This window comes from Ranitomeya variabilis, chromosome 2 (genome assembly GCF_051348905.1).
Source record: "Ranitomeya variabilis isolate aRanVar5 chromosome 2, aRanVar5.hap1, whole genome shotgun sequence".
In the NCBI taxonomy this organism is placed as follows: Eukaryota; Metazoa; Chordata; class Amphibia; order Anura; family Dendrobatidae; genus Ranitomeya; species Ranitomeya variabilis.
Window position 1 is genome coordinate 806,363,087 of NC_135233.1, and position 22,825 is coordinate 806,385,911.

The 22,825-nt window shown below is 36.6% G+C and overlaps 1 protein-coding gene across 2 annotated transcripts in view; it reads right to left on the minus strand.

Annotated features, from left to right (window-relative positions):
* COL19A1 (collagen type XIX alpha 1 chain) overlaps positions 1 to 22,825 on the minus strand; it is a 1,614,879-nt gene that overhangs the window by 16,347 nt on the left and 1,575,707 nt on the right. The window contains exons 50-51 of one of the 2 annotated variants that reach the window (XM_077289964.1): positions 14,047 to 14,178; positions 10,790 to 10,922 (exon numbers count right to left, since the gene is read on the minus strand). In XM_077289964.1, coding sequence (XP_077146079.1) covers positions 10,897 to 10,922; positions 14,047 to 14,178 — 158 coding nt within the window. In that variant the 3' untranslated portion in view covers positions 10,790 to 10,896. Of the gene's footprint in view, positions 1 to 10,789; positions 10,923 to 14,046; positions 14,179 to 22,825 lie in introns of those variants that run through there. The other variant, XM_077289962.1, reaches the window with a different exon arrangement.

A 22,825-nucleotide genomic window follows, 5' to 3' on the forward strand; every position in this document is an offset into this window, starting at 1 on the left:
TGATAAATTCAGGCAGCACCTTCTAAACAACAAATCTGTCTCAAGGAGGATTGAGATGTTGGAAGAAAAAGCTGAAAGAGTCACTTTATTCAGGATTTTGTTTTAAATAAGTTTAGGTGCATATATATGTAATTGATGTGGTTTCTAGTAACAAGAACTTGCATGTAAAGGAAGATCATTTTGACAGTAACATATAGGAAAAGACAAAGATGAAGTATTACAATGCTTCTGTCTTCATCCATCTTTGCACACAGTTAAAGTGGATCAGTCATCAAATTTCACAATGCAAATAGCACCCATGATCTCCTAGACATGATAAATGTTGAGTATTTGCATTGACAATCCATGTAAGAATGGCTGTACAATGCAGGGATTAAAATGGACCCAGCTACATAGAGAGTCCAAGTCTATGCAGTTTCCACCCATCCAGCCTGACTGACAGCTGCAGCTTGTACTGAGCATTGTGAGATGTCAGCAGCAGGAAGGACAATGAGAAGCTGTCAACCAGGCTAGGTGGGTGGAAATTGAGTTTAAGCTTTCAAAAAGAATTATACAGCTACTCTGATGTGGTTTTTCAAACCTTAAAACTTCACAGCTTTATTGACTCTAGCTCTTATGTTAGGCTGTTAGACACTGTATTTCTATCAGTCAGACTGTTGGGCATGATTCAGTTGGCTCGAAGATTGGCACTTTACTAGGCATATTATTTTCAGATAATGTTTGCTGTTTTTTGTTTGAATCTATTTTTTGTAATTTCTACTCTAAATCTGACTCTGTGAAAATATTTAGAACTTCATGTTCTATCTCCGTATATTATGGATGAACATTATGCACAAACACTACACCATTGTAACGTTTTTTTTCTTTTTAGTGCCACATCATCCAATACGTACAGTATGTTCACACACTTGTCTATTAAAAGTATATCACACTGTAGAAATGCCTCTTGTAACATTTGCTTAGAAAAATGCAATTACAAGCTATTGTCAGAACTTTTGAAAAATATGGATTTGATTTTCCCAGTGAGTGTTTAATAATTCAAGAGAATGTGATACAGATAACAAGCAAAGCTAGAATAAAGAGGGTAGGCAAGTGCAGACGAGATTAATTTGTTTGTAGCCAAACACAATTTGCCTTCAGTCTATAGTATACATAGGTTGAATTTGCATATTAAGAAAGCGCATAACTTTTGTTTTAGAATTTCTGACCTTGCGGAGATAAAATGTATTCTCATATAGTTATGTACTTTGTCACACTGCTTGCCCACATTTCATGCAAAAATAACTACGGTATACAACAGGACCAAATAAAAATAAATATAAGCTAATGTAAAAAATACAGTATGTGACATTTATTTAGCTATCCACCTGACATTTGGGTCTGGTAGTTGCATAGCTTAATGTACTGCATTTTAGCAAGTTATATCTTTATTAGGTGAGTATTGGGATTGTACTGTGTGAAAATTATTATTTGCTATTGCTGTTAAAATACCTAGATTAAATTAATAATTATTGCATATATTGATTATTATACATTTTTTAATATATTCAGTATAAGTATTTGTTTAAAGTGGGAAAATTTAAAGATTGAAAACATTAGGTACTACCTAATGGTTCATATCAGGTATAAATAAAAGCAAGCCTAACATATGCAGCAGATTTGAATTTTTATTTTTTTGTTTGATTGCTAAATGTATGATAGATGTAGGTATCACCTCTGGGACCCTCACTTATCTTCAAGACAAGGGTCCCTAATTTACTGTTCAGCTGGCATCCAACCACTAGTGAGTGAAGAGGTGGAGACCCTTGAGCAAGCTTCCTCCATTAATTGCTATTAGAGTTCCAACTATAGCCGAGCAAACAAGAATGTACCCTAAAGGTACCTTCACACTAAGCGACTTTACAACGATAACGATAGCGATCCGTGACGTTGCAGCGTCCTGGATAGCGATATCGTTGAGTTTGACACGCAGCAGTGATCAGGATCCCGCTGTGAGATCGCTGGTCGTTGCTGAAAGTCCAGAACTTTATTTCGTCGCTGGATCTCCCGCAGACATCGCTGAATCGGCGTGTGTGACACCGATCCAGCGATGTCTTCACTGGTAACCAGGGTAAACATCGGGTTACTAAGCGCAAGGCCGCGCTTAGTAACCCGATGTTTACCCTGGTTACCATTGTAAAAGTAAAAAAAAAACCCCACATACTCACATTCCGGTGCCCGGCGTCCGCTTCCCTGCACTCCTCCTGCATCCTGTGTAAGTGCGGGCCGTAAAGCAGAGCGGTGACATCACCGCTCTGCTCTGTGGGAGATGCCGGAGATGTTCGGCGCTGACACAGGATGCAGGAGGAGTGCAGGGAAGCGGACGCCGGGCCCCGGAATGTGAGTATGTGTTTTTTTTTTTTACATTTACGCTGGTAACCAGGGTAAACATCGGGTTACTAAGTGCGGCCCTGCGCTTAGTAACCCGATGTTTACCCTGGTTACCAGGGGAAATCGGCATCGTTGGTTGTTGGAGAGCCGTCTGTGTGACAGCTCTCCAGCGACCAAACAGCGACGCTGCAGCGATCGGCATCGTTGTCTGTATCGCTGCAGCGTCGCTTAGTGTGAAGGTACCTTAAGTGTCTCATAAAACACATCCTTCAAATCCATTGATTGCTTTTTCACTACATTCAAGCAGGTAACGGAATGGTGGAATTTCTATAACTACGTAGAGAAGCAATCTGAATGCCATGAAGACAAAATTGCTTTTATTTCAGAAACCATGGAATAATACCATGGTTGACAGCAATGTATCAATATAGAGAAAGGCACTGTGATATCTAACAAAGCTCAGTCCCTCTAAATGCTTTAACATGTACTATACAGTTGGATCTGCATACAGTATGAGATAACTGTAGCTCTATACCTCAGTATACAATAGAATATCAGGTATAAGTTATATAGTTCTCAAAAAAAGCATTCATAAGTTTGGGTAATTTTGAAGAACTTGCCAAATGTAATGCCGACCGTATAAATTAACATTCATTTGGCCAACACTTGCTATGTCCAACTCCATCATAAACATACAAATATGGCTGGGTAGAGCATGCATGTGTATTTAAATAAAGAGGGGGTAATAACTCATTAATAGCTGCCCCATGGTTTTTTTGCCTTTCTATAGATCAACATATTAGGCTATAGGTTAAACTCTATGGACTTAAGTCTACCTTCAACTCTAAAACCTATGAAAACTATGAAATGCAGTGGCTTATCTCCTACATGCAACTAACATGTCAGAATCCTCTTTCAATAATATCTACTTTTTGGTAAGAAAGAACAGACCCCAATACACATGGTAATGTCTGCCTGTCCTGATTTAAAGGATTTTCATCTTTAATGTTGGATATTGTCGGATAATGTTTGTTAAAACACGTACTTCTGCAATTTACTGCTTATTGAATTTGAGCCATTTTTCTTCAGTTTATTGCACGTTATCTAGGAGACTGACCACTGCTACTATTTAGCCTACAAACACTGTTCTGTAACTGGACAAAATGATGCGGCAACAGCACTCTCTAGCGATTCGGGTCAGCTTCAAAACAATATATAAATGCTCAATAAAAAATAACTTGTAAGCACTGCACTTGTTCTGCTATTTAACAGCAGTGGTCAGTCACCATGGCAACAAGCCGTAAACAAAAGAAAAGTGTTTTTTTCTCAACAACCACTGAAAATTTTAGTAAGCAGTAAACTGCAAAATTGCCTGTATTTACATGCACTATCCAACAAAAGTCCATTTATGAAATAACCCTTAAAGATGGCTTTTACGTTATGCTTATGATCAGCTTAAGTGTCTATTATAAATCTTGCTAGTTTTCTCATCAAAACGATTTACCAAACTGTACATGAATCAGTATAATATAAATTCCAGGTTTTCTTTCCAGTAACTTTATTATCAAATGTGGAAGTATTTAAAGAGAAGCTTTTGAGAAGTCTTCTGTAAACTGTTTTCATATTGTATCAGCATTAATACATGTCTTTTTTGTTTAATATTCATATGTATTTCATATATGTATGTATCAAGTGTATTATTGGTGCACCGCCGTTTCATAGGTATTCACACTGTTCATCATGTAAGAACGTTATATATATATTGTAATTTATTTTTTATTTATTTATTTTTTAGGAATATATATGTATCATTATTTCACTTTCATATTCACATCACCTTTACACTTTATTATATGTAGTGTCCCGTGTAGTTTCGCTTTTGTCTTTTGTAAGTACTTGTGCTTTAGTGGCTCGGTATTGTATTGAGCCACTGCCTCTTTAAATCCTGGCTTTTATAGCGTATATGACACTTTTGTGCTCTGTTTTAGGCACTTTTTTATTATGTCCAGTACCTTACGTCAGATGGGGATTTCCCCTTGACGTGCGCTATTGAGCTACTGTCTATCTAAATCCTGGCTTTTACAGCGCATATGGCACTTCGGTGCTTTGTTTCAGGCACTTCTGTCACAATGTCCAGTATCGATCTCTGCGCATGGGCCCCACGCCTGCAAGGGAATTCTCTCTGCTTCGGCTTCAGTTCCCCCAGATGCGCATGTCTGTGACGTCAGATGGGGATTTCCCCTTGACGTGCGCTCCTGGTGAATGCCGGGCAGTGAGCACAACTTCCTGCAGGGATCGTGGCGCGCATGCGCACTTCAGAGTATTCGGTAGATGGGCCAGCAGTATAAAACGCCGGACATATGAAGCTTCTCTTCATTCCCTCTTTCAAAAAGCTACGCGAAACGCGCGTTAGGGGGATATCCAGGGTCCCTGGCACCATTTACTCCTCCATGGGTAAGAGACTCCACTTTTGATATTTGATATATATGACTGCCCGCTCTTATGCATGGTTGCTCTGTATAGGGGGGACACTTGTCCATAATCAGGCCGGCATTATTTAAACATATCATTAGAAATGTGGCAGATATGTAAACCCTTGGTGATATAATAGTTATATAGTTTGGTGCATGTGATCCGGATGTATGTCCACTAGGGTCTCCTTGCTTCTTATGTATTGTACATCGTACACTGGTTTTTAAACATTCTTTTGTTATAATAAATATTGTTTCTATTAAATCTTGTATTGAACTCCATTTTTTTCTTTATAAATTATTCAGTATCTGGAGTATACATTACTGTCCTTATATTATACATGGGTGGAGACTTATTTTCGTCCCCAAGCACACATCTTGCTAATGTGATCCATGTTATTTCTGTGGGTGTGTTCTCATATTCCAAAGAGCCTGAGGTATAAATGAAGATTTGAGTTTAGTACGAAAATCATGATGTTTATAACAAAGCCTTTCGCATAGCCGAATTCTAAAACTGGAATTGGAGGGAAGCTCTTTCTGAATGAAAATTAATATCTCTCCTTTCTAATTAAAAGCTCAAACATTTTATTACACAGCAAAAGCCAAGCAGCCAACTTATAGTGTAAACTGAGAACAGGAGGTATTCTGCATCCTTTCCTATTGCAAAAAGCTGCATTAAATTATAGATCCACATTTAATAACCTACACATGTATTAAGGACACTGTTGAGGGCAGAGCAAAATACTGCAGTGCGCAGGCGCCAGGAAAGGTCAGAGGCCCGGCGCTTGTGCACTGCAGTACTTTGCTCTGCCCTCAACAGGGCAAATCAATACGCCTGCGCCGGAGCTGCGGCAAGAAGACAAGAAGAGGACATCATCTGATGAAGATAGGAGGCGCTGGACCGGACCGCGATGCCCATCAGACCCGACTGCAGCGGGACCGCCCTGGGTGAGTATAATATAACCTGTTTTTCTTACCTTTCAGGTTACATCGGGGGCTTATCTACAGCATTACAGAATGCTGTAGATAAGCCCCTGATGTCGGTGGCCGCAGCTCATATACGATTTTGGGGGTGACAGATTCCCTTTACGTAACAGTTATAAGGCCACTGTTATTTCAAGTTGCCTATATGATCATCAATGCAAATAACTTTATTTACCAAAAATTAAGGGAGACTCCAAGTGTCCAGCACTTCGGAGCTTTTTTTTTTGCATAAAAACATGGTTTTGGTCAAATAAAACAATCACATTTGATTATCACATTGGCTATAAAGTCCTGTAGGCAGAAGTTGGTACATATAACAATGACTTTTTACACCAGAAGTACTTTAGAATGAAGTACCACCAAGTCATATCTTTTCTTTTGATAAGTAAGTAGTAAGATCCCTTTACACAGTATTTATATGTTCATTATTTTATTCCTTTAAACACAGATGAAAAACCCTCCTACACAAAGTACCAAAATCTTACAGTATACAGAAAAACAATATTTCAACATTACTATTGCATAGAATATTAGAATATTTCCATACTATAAATGTAAACATTTGTCAAAATGGTATCTGCACCATGATACTGGATGATAGGTGAATGTGGTTTGATATGAAGCCACAGCCTTTTATAGGGCTGATAAAGGCTAGCATGAGATTGGTTGTTAAGTACTATAGCGTACACTGGAAATAAACAGGTAGGAGAACAAAGTGACATTTAGATTTTTTCTTTAATGTCCTTGTCTATGTTTTTTGAGTTCAATGAAAGATTAGTAAGTAATGTATTTTACCATAAATAGCACCTATATTGGATGCACCGTAAGGACACAATTGTTTCCTCTGCTCCTGAGAAAAATCATCCGATTATTCTGATCAGCCTCTAATCAGAGCTTGATCAGAGTAGCATCAGTTTTTCTTGGAGGTGGAGAAAAAAAAAGTTACTCCATGCTGTCCTTTCTGTCAGTCCGTAAAAATAGGAACTTACTCGAATGACATCTGAGTGTAGTCCGATTTTTTTTCATGGACCCATAGACTTGCATTGCCAATTTTGATCTGAAACTTCGATAAAAATTGGACGTGTCTCAGATGTTGAGCACAGCCTCATAGTATATCATGGGGTACAAGTACTATATGTGAAAACTACGCATAGCACTTGTTCAATATAATCGGTACTGTACAAAAGCCCTAATTGTGATAAACACAAGTAGGAAGAGGTCCAATTTCTCTCTATATAGTACTTAAGAACAATATCGCACCAGCCATCGAATATAATATGCCACTAGTATGCCATCTCCATTTTGACAGCAGTTCCAAATTTTCTTCAATGAAGCCAAACCACATTCCAGTGTTTTCTCTATTCCAGTTACTTTTATATGCAGTTGAGGTAAAGGTATGCTGTTGTAAACCGGCCAAAGAACTTGATTGGCTGCTGGTAACCTATGGCTATGGCCAAGGTACAGGTGAATTTTCAGGATGCTTAGAGCCAAGATATTTTTAATGGTTATGAGAATTGAACTCGGAAAAATAGAATTTTCCATGAATTACATATACCTCCTCCTTACCTTTCATCTTGTCTTGAGAGATCTGTAAGATTAACAGCTTTTGAAACATGAAATAAAAAACGTTTCCGTTACTCACAAAGTTGGTTAAGTTGAGGCACTCACCTACTTCTCAAGCCAAGAAGAAAGGTAATGATGTTTGAAACATTAGTTATAATGTTACTATTCTGTTCAACACCAATGCAGTAAAGTTATAATGACCAAATTGTTAAAATCAGTTTATGGGCAACGTAATACCGAAATATACATGATCTCTTTTCCTCACTGGTAGGCCTAAATTATAGTAATTTGTTGGCTATTGTTGAGATTACTTCTGTTGTTAGAACTATGCTGAAAACACAACGGTCCAGGAAAAAAAACAAATATTTTTTTTTGCATATCAAAATAATTCACTACAATTCTAAATAGAAAGAGAAAAATCAAAGAAACTTTGTAAAAATAGCAGTTAAAACAAATAAAACACCTAGGAATAGACGAAGATGATAAACTAGTCATACAACCATAAAAAGCCCTTTTTTAAGAAGGCAATGCCCCCCCAGTACCTGTGTCAGCCAGCAAAATGAAAGAAACAGTGAACAAAATTGAATATGCTACATCTGCCATAAGCTTTTACAATGAAAATCCAGAAAATAATGATATTCAAGGAAGACTATCAAAGAGTAACATCTAACAAAAATAGTAGAAATCAATAGAGATTAGATGAAACGTACAATGTCAATAAAGCACAGAACAATACAATCGTTATACAGTATAAGAAATACATGAATCCCTAAAATATAGATAGAATACTGGAATTCACTAGGGGCATTGAGTTAATTATAAAGAACAGAATGATCCTTGTATATGAATAATGTATCATTGTAATCACTGCAATCATTGCATTGTTGCCCTTTTCTTTTCCTATGTGTGACTTTGTACATTTCTGCTGTTTGGAGAACAAATCATTCTGTTCTACAGTATATAATTAATTGAATGCCAATACTAATCTCCAGTAATCTACCTTTGTTTTAGGGATTCATGTATTTCTTCCATACTGAATGTATGGCTCTGTGCTTTATTGACAATGTGCTGATATAATCTCTATTGATTTACACTGTTTTTGTTAGGTATTACTCAATGATAGACTTCCTTGAATATGGTTTTCTCTGGGTATCCATAGTAATAGAATAGGGCAGAACTAGTATTTTCATCTTTCAGAATTGACACTAGTACTGTGGGCCTTTGCCGTTTTAGTGGGGAACCATTTTGGTATATGACCATTTTCTCATCATGTCATCTGCCCATATGTGTCATTTTTATTTTAGATTGTTATATCGTTGAGTTTACCCATTTTTTCTTTCTAAACAAAACTGCAATAAATGGATTACTGTACATTTGATATGTCCAAAAAATTCTTATTAACTAGTTTTGGCGTTTATTACAGACCATTTTTTTCACTTTTTAATTGTGGCATTCCAGGAGCCATAACTTTAAAAAAAAAAAAAATGTGACTGTCAAATAAGGGTTAGAATTTTTTTGAAGATTTGTTGTTACATGTTGTCATTTTTCGGTTATATATAAATTCTTAATATATTATTATAACTTTTTATTGGAAAAAATATAAACAAAACAACAATTAAACCTCTGGTTTTGTTCTTGCATTTTAAATGATACCCTTTTTGCCATGCTGCAGATATAAAGTGTTAACCTTATTCTATGGGTCAGGATGATTATGATTTTTTTGATTTTTTTTATTACATTTGTACTTTAAAAAACAAACAAACAGATATTTCGCTTGTCATGGAAGAGCCATAACTTTCACAATTTTCATAATAGCAATTATTTTTGTATGACAAGCTATGTTTTTATTAGTATTATTTGGGGGTATATGTTACTTTTTAATCACTTTTCTTACACTTTTTTATGGAAACAAAACACAAATAGCAATTCTATATGTATATTTCTTTACACACCATTCACTATTATGTAAAATTATCCTGTTATGTTTTTTTTGCGGGTGAGTACGATTGCAACAATACCAAATTTACATAGGGTTTTTTATGTTTTGCTAGTTTTCCAAAAGAAATTGCTTTTTTTTTGTTATGAAATATTCTAATACTTAGAACTTTCTTACTTTTATGTAGACAGAGTTCTATGAGAGCTTGTCTTTTGTGGCACAAGCTGTAGCTTTCACAGGTACAATTTTTGGATACATAAAACTATTTGATCACTTTTTTTTGTTTTTGGTAGTAGGCATGAACAAGAAACATTGAATCTGATATTGTTTTTACATTTTATTTTTTACAGAATTCCTTATGCAGTGTATCAGTATAATTAAAATGGGAGCTTTATTTTGTGGGACTTTAACTTTTTTATGTTTTAGTACTTTTTCTAAAAAAATAATAAGTTAAAAAAAATAATTGTTTTTTTGTCATCATATTGTAAGAGCCCTAACAAGGTTGTAGCAAAGTGCAGGGAACAGAGTTAGGTCCGGTCCCAGCTCACGCAGCAGCAGCTCAGCTGTGTACTACAGCCAGGTCATGCTGTGGTAGGCTGAAGGACAACTCCTGTGACCATACCATGAGATGTAACTGACTGTAAGTATATTCCAGAAATGTACAGAACTGGAACTGTATCGTGAGAAATCACTTGCAAAATGGACTTATAACTACAGGGCTTTATCTGTAGCTCTTTGACTCTATTTGTGGATATTTTCCTGGGCTGTTGTGTTTTTCACATAGTTGAGTAAGAGGACAAATAATAATTTGATTAGGAGGCCCTTTTTGTAGGTGCCTTTCTTTTTTGGATTCGGTTGCATTAGAGGAATATATCCAGATAAAACACCCATGTATTCACATTAAAGGATGACTTTACATTTCAGTAAATGCTTTAGTGCATGTGGAATAGTATGTGCACCCTCACCTCCGCCAACAGAATTAGTTTTAGTGATCCACATTTTGCTCCTCGTTCACAGAAGTCTGTGTTTAACCTTCAATTAAATACATATTTCTGTGACTTGTAAACAATAGGTATGCAATAAGGATGTGCTCCCCAACAGTATATTGTAGAAATAGGCTATATATACAGAAAATAAAAATGAAGAAAACACGCAGTCATATGTAAAAGAGAAAAAAATGCAAACACTATCACCTAAAACCTGGATTTTACAGACTTGAAGAATCCCAATTGTACAATAACCTTATTTATCATGAATCACTCAGCGTCAGAAACAATACTTGTTCAGACTCACATAATACTCACATACAGTACATAATAAAATTCACAATTACATTATTCAGTAAACTCCACGGCAAAATTTAACACAATGCAACTACTGTACATAGGATTGTACACCGTGGCTAAACAGAGTCAACTAGCACAAAACTACTCCAATCTTCACATTTGATTTCATTTTCCAATCAGTAGATTTCTCATATATAATTATAACATTTGTGTTTTTGAGTTTTTTCGTTCCAATGTATGACTCCATACTTCTTCTGGAAACCTTTGCCTTGTCTTCATTTCAGTGTTATTCTGATTCCAGAGAAGACCAAACTACCGGAAACATAATAGATAGGAACCACCTATCAAGAAACTACCAAAAGACTGGCATGCTTATTTTTGTTTTATAAAACCGGCTTAGCATATGTTGATCACTCCAGCATCAATAAGAGGAAAAACTTTAAAGTAACTGGTTTTGTACCACAATATTAGGGGATATCAAAATAAGTGCAAAGAAATAGTTGGAGTTACCTATGGTAAATAATCAGATTCCAGTTCTCAGAGATGCTTTAGAAAATAAAAACAGAGCACTCTGGTTGCTATGAGCAGCTGTTCCATTGTTCCTTTATTTTTTAAAAATCCACAATTTCATAGATTTTATGTTTGATAATGTGTGCCTGTGCAATTTTTCCAAGTGACAATTAGCCAGTAAGATTACAGCATAACAAACCTGTTATCATGAAGATGGAACAAGTGCCATAACTTGCATCCCATCATCTTGACAGAATGCTTGTAAAGACACCGTAAAGTAGCAGTCCAGTATTTCTTTAAATTCAATATCTGACCAGTCCCCCAATAAATATATTTCAGCTAATATTACCCTATGCAGCTACTACTCCCTATTTTAACCCCTTACTTACATCTGCCATACATGCATGACGCAAGTTGGGAGCGGGAGTATGGAGTGTCAAAATGAGCCCAACCTATACCCGGCAGATATGGCTGGCTGTAACACACAGCCAGGATCTGCCTCTAACAGCCGTGGGTGGAGCAGGGCTTCACTCACAACTGTTAACCTGTTAAATGCAGCTACCAATGGCATTAACCGTGGTATTAAAATCCCCAAAATAATGTCGGAATTGCATTTTTATCGCAATTTCACCTTAATTGGATATTTTTCCATTTTCCAGGACGCTATGTGATAAAATGAATGATGTTATTCAAAAGTACAACTTGTAAAAAAAAAAGCACTCATAGGTCTATGTGGACAGAAAAATTAAAAGTTATGGCTCTTGGAAGAGCAAGACGAAAAAATAAGAATGCCAAAAAGGAAATTGGCCATGTTGGGAAGAGGTTAAAATTCATAATATTTTGCTCTTCAGTTAGGTCATGTGATCTCATGGTGACTACTAAGGAATCAAATGCCTTTCTGTTCTCTGAAGGGAGTCACCATCTCAGCCAACAGGGTCACTTGTATTAGGTGACCGCATAGAATGTATCACACACTCTCTCCACAGGATAGGGAAGAAACTCCTATCATAGTAATTGATAATGTTTACACAGCTCCTAACACAGTAATGATGAAGGAGATGATGAAGTTGACAGTTCAGTCTCCCTAAATATTTACTCATAATCTATAGTACGATATTTTGGAGGGTATAGAGAAAGGATAATCACAGTGTTACCACAGCAGACAGATGTGGTATTGGCTCTAGCTGCCCATGTGATGCTATGCTAATGTTTCATGACATTTGTATGAGAGCACGGGGGAGTAAAAAGCAGTGTGAAGTCTGGGAATCATAATGGAGGTTGAAAAGAAGCAAGATATGGCTGATCTGAAGAATGATGAGTATATGTACAATATGTATATATATATATATATATATATATATATATATATATATATATATATATATATATATATAAAGAAATGCTGGACTGCTGCTTTAAGAAAGTAAAGAGGTTTATGATGATCCCATGACATGGGGTTGAACTGTCATGTATATTATCTATATTGTAATCCATCTAATGGCATGCAAAACTATCATAGGATGTTTAAACTATATAATAAAAATACTTGAAAAACTGTGGAAGCAACTTTAGTACAACTCTTTAATAAAATCTATGACTTTCAACCTACCCATATTTGTTCACCATTTATTTCAGTGTCCTAGATTTTCTCATTAATTTTGGATAAGCTTTTTTGTAGGCAGAAAAGCTTTGTGTTAATGTCAATTAAGTATCTGCATATAATATTTTTACTGTGTTAATTATTTAAAAGCATATGACTTAGCATATTGTACGACATATGCATATTGAAATAGTATTGCTAAGTATGGTAATGCACAAATACAATGTAGCGAGAAACAATAACCAAGGTCAAATTGTCTACAATTCAGATGAATAAGAATCTCTTGTTAGATCTATTGTTAGTGCTTTCTTCTCTTGAAATGGAAATAATAGTTTGATGCAATGTTTTTTTTAAGACTGTTTTAGTTGTGTGACTCATACTTAGTAGAACATGAACTGTATAGATATGTGGGATGATTAAAGTTTTTAACCAATAACCCCACAGTTTGTATAAAAAATGACAAAGCTACATGATCTGAATTTACATTTAACATCATTTTTTGCTCTTTTGAAGAACGCTAACATAATAAGATCTCATTTGTTCAATAGTTTTACTTGTACATTCTTTTATTAACATAAATGAGCACCACGTTACTGTGTCATTGCATGATAAAACCCATCATGGAAAATAGCTTGCCTCATAGAAATATGGGCAAGTCCTCATGTAAAGTCTATGCCACATTGAGTAAATGATATCATTACACCTATTAAAACACTGGAATGTATCCAATTATCTTTATATTGGAATCATTCTCCTGCCTGGGAATGCATATGTAATATATTTGTATTGTATTATGTTTCAAGCACAAATATAGAAATTATTCACCAAATGAACCTACAAGACATTTTATTTTGCTTAGCCTTATATCATAGTGAACTATTTTGGATTAACTGGGTTGCACAAGAAAATATTCTATTATACATTCTATGATTATAAAAAGAAGTAAAAGATAATGGTAAAAAATAGGAAAAGAATTCATAGTTATCCTTATGGATCCCTACAGCTCTGGTTCTTATACTTATCTAGTCTACACTTGTCTTTGCTTCCTGATCCCACCTTGATATATTGAAAATGGATCAGTTTCAGACAGAGGAAGATCACCGCTGTGGCCACTTCTTGGCTAGGTAGGTATTTTCTTCCATTTCTGGGGTGTCTAGACAGGACCAAGAAGCAAAGACCAGCAGGGACCATGAAAAGATTGGAATGAGAACTGCAGGGTGAAGGCAAGTCTTGATTCTTTTCGTACTTTTTACACCAGTCTAAGCACATTTCCTAATATTTTTATTGGCTGTACAGCTCTTTTAACTAATGCACTCCTAAATTTACCTTGAGAACCAGGAGGCCCAGGATCTCCAGGTGGTCCCGGAAGTCCATCATTTCCAGGAGGGCCTGGTTTTCCTTGAGCAGCAAGTAAAGCAGCTGGAGTTTTTAGTTGAGAGAGGAAATCACTCATTTTCTCTGTAGGAAACGAATATACAAGGTAAATTTTAGTATTAGCCAATCTTTAATAGACAAATCTTAAAACTCAATGGCTGTGAGAAAGGTTAAAATTTCAAGTCACAGCTTGTTCAATCAATAAGGCAATCATTTCACATAGTGTTTTCTACAGTAAATATTTCCCTAGTCTACATCACGTGAATCATTTGTCAATCTCATGATTAATATACTGTATATTAAATCAGTACACTGTACATATTTAAAGTATAAACCCTGAGAAGCTGCAATGAAAATTGTCCACCATAGCAATTAACAAGGTCAATTTTTACAGACTTCTAAAATGACTTTTTCTTTACTCTTTACAGATTCATTTATACAAATTGAAAGAATATTTTATTTAAAAAGACTTCAAAGCATGAAATAATAATTCCATCAAAACATTTCCATGCTGTTAAACAAGCAGTGGTGATGTAGACTGCCACCAGCCTAATCTACAAGTCAAAGTAGATGGAACATTGAAATGACCCAATCCTATCTGAAACAACAAACATCCCCTCCCTGATGTATGGGCCACTTGCTGGATTCCCTGTAGAAGTTGTCATACAATCTCACTTAATTAGCTTCAGCACGAGTCCGCTGCTGAGTCCAGCTATTCATGAGGGCATGGGTATCCATGACCTTTTGCCATTGATTGACTAGCTCCCTATATTGGGTATCAGAAGAAATCTGCCAATCAGAGGTTGGGAGGAGCTGCAACTCATGTAATTCTAAAGGCTTCTGAGCACATGTATTGGAGAAAACTACAGTGCTAAACTTCTACCAAAGCAAATAAAGATCCGTTATATGACAGATACAGCAAAGAAGCAATAAATAACCCTGTGATGGAATCAGTGTCTCCAACACCACTCTATGCTGTCCTTGGATTGGGCAGCATGCATCTGATTAGAGATTCACTTTAAATGTGTATCATATCTTTCTAGTGTGCACTCTCAACATTGAAATTGCAACATAGTAGGCAGACATTTTTAGTATTCATTCCAGGTACACTAACTGCTTGGCATTAAATTGTTTTGATGATGGAACCAGTGGTATGGCTATTTCTTCAAAGTGTTAAAGGAGCAATATTTCAACATGATAATGACGGGCCATATGTTGGGCTACCATGGTCTGCAGCATTTGAAGACTTGTCACCCATTAAGCACATCTGGGACATCATTAGTCGGCTATGAAAAAGCAGCTGCCAGCAGCAATTCTTGATGATTTGCCCAAGTGCATTCAGTATGGCAGAACATGTCTTAGACAACCATTAATAATCTCACTGACACCATGCCAAGGCATTCAATTGCATGTAGTTCTGTGCTTGGTGCTCATACTTGATACTGCATATATCGAAATGTTTTGAAACATTTGTTTCCATTTTTTTAATATTTGCATATCATTGAAATGTCTATCGACCCTGAGACTTCCATAATTGCACTACTTTAGCTTTCTGGTGTTGCAGTTTCAATGCTGAGGAGTGTAGTTCCCATAAAACTGTTCTCCACAGATTCAATCTCTACTAGTTTCTTTAGTGATTAGAAGAGTAAAGGTACCGTCACACTAAACGACTTTATAACGATATCGCTAGCAATCCGTGACGTTGCAGCGTCCTCGCTAGCGATATCGTTTAGTTTGACACGCAGCAGCGATCAGGATCCTGCTGTGATGTCGCTGATCGCTGAATAAAGTCCAGAACTTTATTTGGTCGTTTGATCGCTGTGTATCGTTGTGTTTGACACCAAATGCAACGATACCAGCGATATTTTACACTGGTAACCAGGGTAAACATCGGGTAACTAAGCGCGGGGCCGCGCTTAGTAACCCGATGTTTACCCTGGTTACCAGCGTAAAATGTAAAAAAAACAAACAGCACATACTCACATTGCGTCCCCTGCAGTCTGCTTCCTCCTCTGACTCAGCGCCGCAAAGTGAAAGTGAAAGCAGCACAGCGGTGACGTCACCGCTCTGCTCTCACTGTACGGCGCTCAGTCAGTCAGGAAGTGGACGCAGGGGGACGTGAATGTAAGTATGTGCTGTTTGTTTTTTTTACATTTTACGCTGGTAACCAGGGTAAACATCGGGTTACTAAGCGCGGCCCTGCGCTTAGTTACCCGATGTTTACCCTGGTTACCAGGGGACCTCGGCATCGTTGATCGCTGGAGAGCGGTCTGTGTGACAGCTCTCCAGCGATCAAACAGCGACGCTGCAGCGATCGGCATCGTTGTCGTTATCGCTGCAGCGTCGCTTAATGTGACGGTACCTTAAGTAGAAATAGAAAAATAACTGAATTTAAATATTTATAACAGATTTCTAGAGTTTCCCACATAGAGTAAGGGAAATGGGTATTAAAATTATTGAATAGAAGACATTAAGGGCTGCAAAGGTTGTAGTAGAAACCAGGCCCTGCAGTCATCCAGAAGAGACAAAATGATTCTGCTGTCCCATCTAGCGAAACCAGTACTATAAATTGCGTGTGAAAATTGGGAGCCCCAAAACAAATTTTACATTGGAAACCAGAGTCATCAAGTTGTCTTGAAGAGATTTGATTAAGTAAAATAATTCAAGGAAAATCTAACCTATAAAATCAATAATTTTCTGAGGACAAGGTCAGGTAACTATTCTTGTGCTGTACATCAGCCTTTAAAAAATAAAAAATAAAATTGGATAAAGAATAGGCCTGATTGTAGGCAAGAGCAAGAAGAACACAAATGTCCAAAGTATTCATACAGTCTTAAAAATTATAGTTCTCCAGGTAATGTTTTATTTTTGAACTCTTCTAAGAGGTAACCGACTTTCTGACTTCGTTTTTGAATTTAATATTCAGGACTCGTAAATTACAATATTTTGCAACAAGCTTTTCCTTACAGCATGTGGTTATAAGAAATGAGTTGCCTGGTATTCAACCTTAGTCTGACTTCTTGTGTTAAATTGATGACTATACCTATAGTTATTTAATAATAAATAATACTATTATATTGTATGATCTTGTGAGCAAAACCTACTTTCTATTTGTCGAAGCGTTTTTGCATATATTGCTTCCTGTCGGTACATACTTTGTATTTCTAGTTTGTAGAGTGTCACAGAATATATTAGAACTATATAAATAAATAATAAATAATATTAATTGGCTTGGTATATACATAATCCAAGTAGACAGCCAGCTTTAGAGAGAAGACAGGGATGCTTTATAAAAAATGAAGCGTGTTGCCTCTCTCCATATGTTTCAAGGTGCTGGTATATTATGTATTCAGTAGCAGTAACTGAATAAATAATTAAGGCTCGGGTAAAAATTTCTTTCTCTAAGGATCACTTCCTTAAACTCAGTTATGATTTTAATAAGTAATTCCACAAACACTTATCTCTGCATGGAATTAGCTATATAGAAAGTGATGAGATACACTATCACACTCAGAACATATGGTCTGCTCAGTGACAGGTAACCAAGTGGCGAATGCCATGTAGATACAATAGAGAAATATGTAGGAGAAAAGTATATGCAAACAGATAATGTTTTTAAGGGCTTTTCATTCATATTTTGCTTGTATTTTGGGTGACAAATGTACAGCACCTACATACAGATGAGCCAATATACAGCTCTGGCAAAAATTAAGAGATCACTGCAAAATGTTCAGTTTGTCTGATTTTTCTCTTTATAGGTATATTTTTGAGTAAAATGTAAATTGTTCATTTATTCTATAAACTTCTGACAACGTCTCTGAATTTCCAAGCAATAAATTTTGTATTTTTTTTCTGACAAAGAAAAATGGTGAAAATGAAAAAAAAAGCCCAGTGCTTTCAGACCTCAATTAATGCAAAGAAAACAAGTTCATAATCATTTAGAAACAACAATACTAATGTTTTAACTCAGGAATTGTTCAGAAATCAATATTTTGTGGAATAACCATGATTTTTAATCACAGCTTTCATGCGTCTTGGCATGCTTTCCAGCATTCTTTCACACTGCTTCTGGTGCAAAAAATTAAGCAGTTCTTCTTTGTTTGATGGCTTGTGACTATCCATCATCCTCTTGATTACATTGAAAAGGTTTTCAATGGGGTTCAGGTCCGGAGATTGGGCTGCCCATGACAGGGTTTTGATGTGGTGGTCTCTTAATTTTTGCGAGAGCTGTGTATAGAACAAGTTTTTAAGAGAGTGCTAATAATGCCTTTATAATTACACTGATGCGTGATATATTTGATATACTACCTCAACTGTATTTTTGGGTTACAGTGGGTCTGGATAGTATCCATGGTACACTCCTAATATGTCACTTTATTAATTTGTCAAAATAAAATCAGTGCTAAATCTAGTAATATGTGTTTAACTCAAAATGTTGAGACCACCGAAGACTATAAATTATAAAAATTTAATCAGTCAATGAAACTAAACATGACAATTCGAAAGTGTAGTATAATAAGCCAATAAACTTGTCAAATGTACCAAATATACAAACAGTTCAATCTATTCAATTCATTAAAGTCACCTATAATTCCCTAAATGAGAAAAAGTAAAAGCAAATGTATTGACTTTTACAACTCCTGAAGCCAGTGGGACAATTTGAAGCATTGATTATTGATATAACCATTAGGTTTTAACAGTGTGCAGGATTTCTGTACTATAAAAGCAATATCAATGTGAATGTTAAATACTTCAGTTTTGTTACATCCCAGTGATATGGTATTTGTTGTTTTGTAAAATATTACAATTAGAGAGGAGCGAATCTGCAGAGATTTGAATTTGGAAATATTTTTATTCCATCAGGGAAATTTGATTTGCTTGGACATTATTAGATGCAATCTGATTGTGTATGCTTTCTGGGCTCTTCAAACCCCATAGCATAATAAATGTAGGATGTAAAGAAATGAAATAAAAAACGTAATACTCACCTCACCACTCAGCTGTCCAGACACCCCCACAGTCCCCTGTCCGTTCCTCTGCGCATCTTCATTTTGCGATAGCCCATTGTGCGCATTTTCTTCTACCTTCTTCACTCTGGGTTGTGAAGTTTGGCATGACTCAAGGCATCTGATGTCACCATGTGCCATCTGTCATGACTGTACATGACATGCTGAACGCACGTTGTGATGACATGGCGCAGGGACATCAAAAGGCTTAGTGAAGGGGGCTAATGAAAATAACTGGAAAAGTCGAAAAGAAGCGGTGCAGAGGACTGCTTTGTGGGGAGTGAGTGTGATAATTCAGATAAGCAGTGAGATAATTATACATTTTTTATTTCAATCACCTTTTGCTATTCTTCTGTGGTGCAGCAAAATGACAATCGTCTGGCTACTATTTTGCTAAATTTGCGAGGAACGAATTGCTAAAAATCCATAGTCTGGAATTCTTTAAAATTCCAGGTGAAATCAATACTACTCATATTTGCTCCTCTCTAATTGGGATATGATATTTTCTGAGTCACTAGTCATATATAATAGACAAATGTAATGTATTATTCTAAGGCGGTCCTTGTTATCTTTAGAAATAAAGCCGCACATTAAGATCTCCTGTACTAAGGCTTATTATATTTAGAATAAATGTGGCAGCTATTTGCTGTAAAAGAAAGCAGAGATTAAGCAGGGCTTGAGCTTTATACACAGCAGCCAATCTGAATATTGCGAGTTGCAGCATAAAGTACAGGCTAGGCCATTTATATGGATACACCTAAATAAAATGGGAATGGTTGGTGATATCAACTTCCTGTTTGTGGCACATTAGTATCTGCGAGGGGAAAAACTTTTCAAGATAAGTGGTGACCATGTCAGCCATTTTGAAAATTGGTAATTTTGGATCCAACTTTATTTTTTCATTGGGAAGAGGGTCATGTGACACATCAAACTTATTGTGAATTTCACAAGAAAAACAATGGTGTGCTTGGCTTTAACGTAACTTTATTCTTTAATGAGTTATTTACAAGTTTATGACCACTTATAAAATGTGCTCAAAGTGCTGCCCATTGTGTGGGATTGTCAATGCAACCCTCTTCTCTCACTCTTGACATGACTGATAGCAACACCCCAGAAGAAATGCTAGCACAGGCTTCCAGTATCCGTTGTTTCAGATGCTGCACATCTCGTATCTTCACCACAGAGACAATGGTCTTCAGATGACCCCAAAGATAAAAGTCTTAGGGGGTCAGATCGGGAGAACTTGGTGACCATTCAACTGGCCCACGATGATCATCATGATGATGTGTTGCCCAACCAACCATTCCCATTTTATTTAAGTGTATCCATATAAATGGCTCACCCTGTATAGACATGAGAAACCTATGAACTGAGAGGTAGTATTTTTCAGGCTCCAAATGGAAGAAGAAAATAAATACCTGATATTGAGAAAGCGGGGCGCTATGCCTGCGAAATGTGCACTGGGATTGTTCATTTGACCTGGGATACCACTGTTTTGTTCTTGGTAAGGACCTGTCATGTTTAGGACTTAATACTAATTTGTTAGATACTGGGCTGATAATGAGTGGTACTTTTCCTTGATATATCTCACGATAGCACTTTTTTCTCATGGTACTATGTGGGGCATGTGCACTATAGACGCTTACCTTAGTGCCTTTTTGCCTTCTGTGGGATACTTTGCATCAGGTCCGGGGTACCATCTCACGCAATAATGTGCACATTGTGCAATATATATTTACCAAATAACCTTTGACCCCGAGTGATATACTGGTGCAATAATAGCTAGCCTACATTGTTTGGCTATTTTTGAATACGTACAATATTGTACAGTTACAACACAGTAACCTCAATTTCACTGGTTTATCCCTGAATGTGTCTTTTGTACTACAGTTTCATATATATAATTATTTTTTTGAAATGTTGTAATAAAATTATGAACTTTTATACACTGATGCACTCCGTGTCCTCCTATATATTGTTTATTACCAATAAGTAGTAGTTACACATCATTTTAAGACCACATTTCTATACATCTATTAAGTCTCAGCAAATACCACTGGCAGAGGGACTACTTTCAATGGTGATGAGTGCACAGTACATAGACCTCTTTTATTTAAACATATGACAAGAATGACATTACATGGCCATCATTTTTTCATTTAGTTTGTTGGCTGGATACAGTAAGGTATGGGAGCAATTGATTTCGGTTAATTTACTCAAAACTGGTTTTGAGCAACATTCATTAAATCAATGCCTGAAGCAGTAATTACCTGCTATTAAAATGCTTTTAGAGATAACTGTTTAGCACTTGGCTCTGCATTATTGAGTTATTTCTTTAATGTGCTATCAGAGTTGTCAATTAGTTGTACTAAGCTATGGGTTTCACAGACTACACAAATGAGCTGCAATTGGAGGCTTTTAAAATCTCTTTGTAGCCCAACACTTTGACCACACACGATAATTAATTGTACAACTAAAACGTCCCGTACAAAAGACAAATTATTTCCACTTCATTTTTATTCAAATTGTGGAATATAAAATCCTGCAGGGCAACATGAACACGTTTTGAGCTGCGACAATTCAGTTTTGATATTAAATGATTATCTGCACAACGATGCAAGAAATTGTATTTAGCTAAAGACGTGCTTTTAGCTTTTAAAACTAGCTATAGAGTGCATCATCCAATAATTTTTCAGCTTACTCAATTAAATGCACAGAAAAATGAGATGACTTTCAATTTATTTATTTTCAGTTATGCATGACATAACCTGCCCTTTGTATCACCTGAGATATCAAAGATTTCGGAGAGATTAGGGAGCTATTAATGCTTCACTGCATGCAAAAATTTACACTGAAGTCTTACTAGAATATTTCTGGATCTGGTCTGGTAAAAAATTGGTGCACTTATCTCTGTGTCTTCGGCCCCTGAGATACAGTTTACAATAGGGTGATCGTTTCCAAGAAACCCTTAAGGTACCTTCACACTAAGCGACTTTGCAGCGAGAACAACGACGATCCGTGACGTTGCAGAGTCCTGGTTAGCGATCTCGTTGTGTTTGACACGCAGCAGTGATCTGGATCCCGCTGTGATATCGCTGGTCGGAGCTAGAAGTCCAGAACTTTATTTTGTCGCTGATCACCTGCTGTCCATCGCTGGATCGGCGTGTGTGACGCCGATCCAGCGATGTGTTCACTTGTAACCAGGGTAAATATTGAGTTACTAAGCGCGGCCCTGCACTTAGTAACCCGATGTTTACCCTGGTTACCCGGGTGCTGCAGGGGGACTTCGGCATCGTTGAAGACAGTTTCAACGATGCTGAAGTCGTTCCCCTGATCGTTGGTCGCTGGAGAGAGCTGTCTGTGTGACAGCTGCCCAGCGACCACAGAACGACTTACCAACGATCACGGCCAGGTCGTATCGCTGGTCGTGATCATTGGTAAGTCGTTTAGTGTAACGGTACCTTTAAAGACCCCTCTGAGTCGTTCAGAAGAAATCTTACTTGTAAATGCTACAATACATTCTTTCACCAAAAGGGGAAACAATGCACATAACTTAATTGAAAACTGTAAAAATCCCTATAGAGTGAGCTTCTTCTACAGTTAGAACATGCTGAAGTTACCAAGATTGGTAGCTCTACTTCTACGTGCAGGGAATCAGATAAATAGATAGATTTTTAGAAACCTAAATCTTCAACAACTCCAATGAATTAAAAATCTAATTAGAT